The following is a 6,885-nucleotide window of genomic DNA, read 5'->3' on the forward strand; positions in this document are numbered from 1 at the left end:
ATCATTTTGCAAATTTAAATATTTAATATCAAACGTCAATTGAAACGGTTTTAAAAAATATGTAACATATATCAATAATTCTTATTCCATTACTAATATTTCGACCATGACTGTAACTTTACATTAACGGAACTGATTTAGCGAAGTTTCCCACCATGTGGCATACATACTACAGCGGAATATTAAGAATTAATACCATTATCAACTCTGGTCACACTCCTAAACAGCAACCCACAAACAAACAAAAATATTGCAGCACAATAGAATTATTATCAGTATTAATTAAAGGGAACACCACCAGCATAATTTAAACCGTGTCAACTCTGCGACACCAATAACAATTGAACATTACGAATCTTCTGGAAAATCCCAGAAGCATGCAGTGACGTCACTGGCAAAACAAAAAGAAAACTGCGCAGAAAATAAACAAGGGAAATCCGTTTAGGCAAGGTCGATGGAAAAAGGGGCGGGGATTTTAAAGAAACTGATCCCCCAGATTTCACTTTTACCACAATTATAAACTGATTACAAATCGAAGTGCAGCGAGTTCAACGTATTCAGTTCACGATGACACGCGGCGATGAGAAACTGCCTCTCAAACAGGCGGAGATCTCCATACAAAGGTTTCTGGATACGGCGGTAAGTCGTGTACTCTATACTCCTATAAAGTTATAGAATTTAACTATTTAACCCCCCTTTAGATACCTCACCATCTGAGCCTTTTGAAAAACCATCGCAGCAATATAGAAAAGAGTCTGGCCCTTGGCGACTGGCAAAAAATCAAGAAAGAGGAACTCAATGCCATGCGGGTTATCAAACAGATCAAGAATCTGCTCCTGGAAATGGATGCACTGCGCGAAAAAGTGCGGGAGGAGGATCTGGAACGCTTTGATGACCTCATGCGTCCTGGCAAAGACGAAGCCTTTGCTGGCATGAAGGAATTCGCAGGTTAGTTAGGGTGTCCCCCTCAAAATACACAGGTGTTTCACAAAATGGTCGCTTTTGCAGAACTCCAACTGAAGTCACCTACCTCCACCTTAAGTTCCCAGTACGACGAGGACCAGGATGTGACAGCGCAGGAGGTGGAGATGAGCAGTTTACCTGCCCACCGACACATACCGCAGCTGCAGCTCAATTTCCAGCCCGAGGAGCACCAGTTGGCCCAGCGACAGGCCTGTCTGGATCAGATGGAAAACCTGCAAAGGGAGATCTACGATCTGCACGGCATGTTCCATGGAATGCGGCAACTGACTGCCGAGCAATCGGTGGCGGTGGAGAAGATCGCAGACAATGCCGAGGAAGCTCTGGAAAATGTTCAACAAGGCGAATTGAATCTGCGCCGAGCGCTCACCTACAAGAAGGCCATGTACCCCGTTATGGGAGCTCTTCTCGGAACCTGTGTGGGTGGACCCATTGGCCTGGTAGCGGGCATGAAAGCTGGAGGATTGGCTGCCGTGGGCTGTGGCATCCTGGGCTTCACCGGTGGCTCTGTGCTCAAGGCCAATCCCAATGTAATGCACGGCAATATCGAGGAGGAGCAGGCGGAGCCAGATAGCGAGTCGACCGAACGACTGGAGCTCAAAGAGAAGCCGGAATGACCTGCCGGAGAAGGCGGCCCTCGATCCGCATCCACGGCACTGGCCACTACGCACATCTGGTCGGCGAATACGCGACGTTTGGAGGCAGCCACCAGCGGTGTGATAAGCAGTGTGCGCAGCTATTGTTCCGTTCAGTAGAGATTTTACACCGATTTTAGTTCAATATCCCCCATTTTGTGATTTTCCATGTGCAAAGGCAACAACTCCATTATGTTTCTAGTTTAAGCGTTGGATATTTTGATATTCACATGACTCCGCAACTGTGTGTAGATTTTAAGGCTTTAATATGCAATAATAACTCGTAGCTTTAACAACTATATGGTTGGTTGTTTGCTTTGCTTTGAAATGGAAAGTGTTTTGGTTAGTTAAAACTTGTGAAGGCTTTAATTTGAATATATAAACTCTTAGCTATAACATATTTGTAGAAAAGGCCTACAAAATCACCTAAACTAAGCGAGGACTTAAAAGCTATGTTAAGATACCAGTTGGGTAATCCTGTCACCCGGTTTTAAAGAGGTACATTAACTGTGGTCCAGGCCTGTTTGAAGTTCTTCTTCTGGGAGTGTTGCTTCTTCCTAAGGCGCTTGGCGGTCTTCTTCTTCTTGAACCACGCAGGATAATTGCCGTACTGATCCTTGAGAGTCTTGCTGTTGAAAACGTGTTCCACGCCTGTATTTTCATTGGTCACCTTGACCTTTTCACCCTTCTCCAGACTCTCCTGGTGCTCGTAGATCAGTTCCTGCTCCTCCTTGGATTTGGCCTCCTGGAAAAGGATATAAGAAGGGGTTTTAGTAAGGTTTAGTAATAAACACTAAGGGGGAATTTACTATAAAGTTATTTATGGGTAAGGTAAGTTATACATATATACACAGGTAGGGAGAAAATAAGTATATACAGAAAATAAGAGAAAATAAATATATACAGGTACCCTGATACCATCAAAAACTTCACAGAACTCACCCTCTTGAGCTCCTTGGAGGTCTTAACTTCGACCACATCGCTGATATCCTTCATGATCTCATTTCCATCGGCATCCAGGAGTCCCAGAGTTTTCTTCAGGCGAATTAACTCCTTAGCTTCATAGCGCGCCTTCTTTATTTTATTCATTTCATCGCGGCGCTTTCGAGAACGATTATTTCGTCCCATTTTGTTTATATATGCACAAAAAGTACGAAAATGTCAAGAAATTGCGTTTAATTTGCCAAAAACGTAAACACGTGCGTTCTAGAGGCGGTTGATTGAGAGTGCCCGTACGTCTAAATAATACCAGGATTTGGAATTTCTTTTTAGTATTTTGTACCTCGAACATTTTTGACTCTTTAATACTGTTCTAGTATTTAGTTTTAAAATCACTGCTCAAAATAACGTTTTTTTTTAAATATTTAAATTTAAATATTTAAATTTAATTTTAAACTATTTTTAAGTTAAATAGAGGAAATTTTATTTTTTTGGCTAGCCTTGTTCATAAAATTATAAGGTTTAGTTTAGCTAGTCAGCTATTTTTTTACCAATATTTACTTGATTTTTATATTAATATTTTTGATTGCAATAGTGTTTCAATGCTTTGCCTTTTCATAAAATTATCGAATTGTTAATTAATTGTTATCTTAACGTTTACGATCTCTTTAAAAAAAGTAGTTTTTAAAAACAATCTAAATTGTTGCTTTTATGAGTTTTGTATCTTTAAAATGTATTCTTTTAAGAATATAAACAAAGCTTTTGTGGTTTTCTTTATGTTTCCCCCCTCTACCCATTTTTATTTATCCCTCTCTTTATTTATTTACCCAGTTACTCTCTTCCCATCTCTCAGAATGCAATATGATTTTTGTATACAAACAAAATCAGCTGCTAAAGAGAGGAAATGAGAGGCTTGCAAATTACGAAAAAATATAAAATTAAGTGGTGGTTTCTTCAATAGGAACATGGAATACCCTTTGCTTACTTTTTGTAAATGCAACATTTTTTTTTTAAATTTGTTTAGTACTTAAAGTATAAAACTTAATTTCTGATGTCAATATATTTCTGATTCATAGTTTAATTTGAAATGCAATTTTTGTATTTTTAATTCACTTGTAAAAGTACGTATTCATTTGACTTAAATAAATCGCATATCGTTCATAATAATAAGCGTTCCTAGAAGTATGCAATAAAATTGTTAGCTGTGGAAACCTGATCAAATATATGAAAATAAAAGTAAAAGTACATATTAAAGATTTTAAATCACTTACAAAAGGTCTAAAATAAATCTACAATACATTGTTAGTCAGAAATTCGAGTAACAATTATGATCTGATGACGTTTTAAATGTAAATTATTATTTATTTATTTTATCTACAGCATTATTAAATGTTACGCTACGTTGTCAGTCGAAAATTCGACTGTGCCAATTCGAGCCAATAAAATTGGCTAAAGTTACATGATGTAGAAGGTATATATTTGCCATTTAAAACTCCATAGATTTTATAAGCACGGCTAAATGTTAATTGGTATTTATTTTTTTTTGTTTGCAGCACTATCCATGGCGTGGTCATCGGTAGGGTACTTTGGATAGGGTATCTAGAAAAACCTCTCTTGCACATGCGCAGCAGCGGAAACCTCAACAGAGAAGCAGAAACAGGGTAAGTGTGTCGGGCTCAGCTGTAGAGCCACCAATACAGCAGTGCCGCAACCAATACCACCTCGAAAACAGAGACACGGACACTGACAACCAGCTTTGTTGGCCAGTTTGTAAACCTTCTGCCATCATTCGCTCGTCAGTCGTTGTCGTTGCTAGCATACGTCACGGAGTTCCTGTAGCGCTGCTTTCCGCACTTCTCACCCCCTCTCAGTTCTCAAAAAAAAAAAACGGAAGTAATCAGCACAAAAAATAAAAACAATAATCACAATTAAAAACATTTCGAAAATTGTGTGAAAAGCCTTGCAGAGAATAGAAATCAGAGGAGAGGCGATTCCGAATCCACCATCGATCGATCAATAAACTCCGGGCAGCAAGTAAGTGCAGTTTTAACCCCCAAAAAAAAAACTTAGGCGGAAGTCCTTTAAGGAAAGGACCCTCACTCACAATGTGTACACATTCTCGGATATGTTTCTCAAAGTTTAGCTGCAAGTCGATTTACATGTACACACATCTCAAGTGCAGCCAAGCGATACATACACAAAAAAAAATGCACACAACAAAAAGGCAGGAACAAAAACGTTCTGATTGCACCTTCGCATCCAAAGAGTTCACACTTTTGCGACTGTGTGAGTTTTCCTCGGTTTCGGCCAGGCCGAGTTTTCCTGCTCCCCACAGTTTTTCCCCCACCAATGTATCGTATTCGTTTTTGTATTCGGGCTGCAAATCGGCCGAGTTTCTTGTTAGGGGATTTCCATTCTGGGCATCTAATAGCCATAAATTTGACTTGCATCACGTTTTCAGCATTTGTAGCGATCGTTATCACAGCCGTGCCACATCTCAGATCTCTGGCATTTGCCAGCTGAGGGCACTGCGAAAAAATAATATTTATAATAAAATATAATATAATATTTATCTTTTTAATGGACAGAATCGAATAGGCAGAATGCATTTGCAATGCATTTTCTTGATAAACACTATTAGGTAAACACTATTAGGAAATCTTAAGAGCTTAGGTTTTTAAAATATCTATTAAAGATTTAAAAAGGAATAGAACTGTATTATACAAGATGACATAGTCTTAAGGGTTTTAAAATATTTTAAATTTAATTGAGTTACAAAACTTAAAAACACATTAGTCTTCATTTTTACAAAATATATTCATTTAAATTCTTTAATAACACAGAAAACATATTTACTTATTCTCACCAAAAGTTTTAATAGATTCATTTATTTTACCCTTTGCTACAATTAAGATTTTGATAAAAGTCAATATTTTATCACAGTTTAGCGAACTTTCTCTGCGTGTTTAGGCTCATTTAGCTGCTGCACTCTGCCCCACGATCGAGTTTTATTTTGTGCAAACTTTATGACTATGTGTTCATGGAGTGTCATCTGGCGATGGCAAGTGCAATGAATGTTTCGCTGATTAACATCTTAATTAGCCTTGCTATTATTTCCTCAACTACAGCTGAGCACTTCAATGGCCAAAAAAATATAGCTGGCTGCCTGCCAACAAAATGAAAAATAATGCATTTGCGCTGATGTGTTTAAGACTCATCCAAAGACAAACGAAAATAGGGAGCATTTTGGGAGAGAAACCTTTGGCTAGGCAACTTCAACAGCCACAAATGCAGGCCCGAAAACCCAAAGTGAATCATGCGGCAAATGTGCAGAACAGGTCTTGCAGTTTGCCATTGTCCATTGTCCATTATTCGAGCTGAGGAACCGAGGCACCGGGGAACCGAAGGTGCTGGATCGAAACGGAGGGTCCAGGTCGAAAAACGGAGGGGCAGAACGGTCCCGGATGATAAATCAAGTCTGGCCAGTTGTTTGTCTGTGTGTCTGGCTGTGGTAACGAAAGAAAAATTGAAAAACAACAGCCACAGACAACAACATAAACAGCGAACAGCTGATGATGCTGCAGCTCCTCCAAATACGAGTGTGTATCTGCCAGATATAGTCAGTTGGCTGGCCCGATCGCGGCCAACGAATCTGGCCGCCTTAATTGGCCAAAAGGGTAACCGTAGTCACAGAAAGTCCAACTTTTGCACACAGCACAAATGTAGGGTGTTTCTTTGAATGTTCAAATAATTTTAAAAGAAATTAAATAGGGGAAAAAATATCTAAAGGTTAAAAATGTATAGGAAATAAAAGTATTAAAAAAATACAATACGCAAAATATCAACAAAATAAAATAAATACAAAAAATTAATATATTATTAATTGTTAAATTACTTTGCTTACGCAGAAAAACTTAATAAGCTTGTATATATTTTAAATAATAGTCTGAACAGAAAGACGAGGAATGCTTCATGTTAATAATAACAAAATTATAAATTTATGAAAATAACTTTAAACTTGTATGGAATAATTTGTAGACCCATGTTTTCCTCTATTTTTTCTTTGTGTGCTTTGGTTTTATATGAGAACAAGATATCATCGACCCATTTTAATGATTTTTTTCTCCCTGTATCAGTGTCAATTCCTTTGTAAGCTATTTTTGAACTAGTCTTGGCCTTTTAAGGCGCTGACCACCTTTTAGACGCTTTTTCACTCGACCAAGCCGATCTGAGTAGGGAATGAAGGCAATTAAGTCATCGTTAGACGGCATTAGCGGGTTTAATTAGAACGGAGTAGTATTTGTCGCCGCTGCCAACTGACGCTGCATTT

At 38.4% G+C, this 6,885-nt stretch overlaps 2 protein-coding genes across 2 annotated transcripts; one reads left to right on the plus strand and one right to left on the minus strand.

Annotated features, from left to right (window-relative positions):
* The first annotated feature begins 205 nt into the window (after positions 1–205).
* Positions 206–1,915, plus strand: LOC128257539 (syntaxin-17-like). Its single transcript, XM_052988590.1, has 3 exons — positions 206–639; positions 702–948; positions 1,009–1,915. Exons 1-3 carry the CDS (start codon positions 568–570, stop codon positions 1,596–1,598), a joined length of 909 nt encoding a protein of 302 aa, XP_052844550.1. The 5' UTR covers positions 206–567; the 3' UTR covers positions 1,599–1,915.
* A 38-nt stretch (positions 1,916–1,953) lies between these two features.
* LOC128257540 (protein LLP homolog) lies at positions 1,954–2,863 on the minus strand. Its single transcript, XM_052988591.1, has 2 exons — positions 2,559–2,863; positions 1,954–2,361 (listed from the first exon to the last, which is right to left on the minus strand). Exons 1-2 carry the CDS (start codon positions 2,742–2,744, stop codon positions 2,107–2,109), a joined length of 441 nt encoding a protein of 146 aa, XP_052844551.1. The 5' UTR covers positions 2,745–2,863; the 3' UTR covers positions 1,954–2,106.
* Positions 2,864–6,885: the final 4,022 nt, after the last annotated feature.

The sequence above is a fragment of the Drosophila gunungcola genome, assembly GCF_025200985.1.
Source record: "Drosophila gunungcola strain Sukarami chromosome 3L unlocalized genomic scaffold, Dgunungcola_SK_2 000002F, whole genome shotgun sequence".
NCBI lineage: Eukaryota > Metazoa > Arthropoda > Insecta > Diptera > Drosophilidae > Drosophila > Drosophila gunungcola.

Excerpts from the sequence above, each read along its gene's own strand:
- LOC128257539 (XM_052988590.1), top strand. The coding sequence starts at position 568 with ATGACACGCGGCGATGAGAAACTGCCTCTCAAACAGGCGGAGATCTCC. Across the intron at positions 640-701 it reads AAAGGTTTCTGGATACGGCG|ATACCTCACCATCTGAGCCT; the intron begins GTAAGTCGTGTA and ends ACCCCCCTTTAG. Across the intron at positions 949-1,008 it reads TGGCATGAAGGAATTCGCAG|AACTCCAACTGAAGTCACCT; the intron begins GTTAGTTAGGGT and ends TCGCTTTTGCAG.
- LOC128257540 (XM_052988591.1), bottom strand. The coding sequence starts at position 2,744 with ATGGGACGAAATAATCGTTCTCGAAAGCGCCGCGATGAAATGAATAAA. Across the intron at positions 2,362-2,558 it reads CCTCCAAGGAGCTCAAGAGG|GAGGCCAAATCCAAGGAGGA; the intron begins GTGAGTTCTGTG and ends ATCCTTTTCCAG.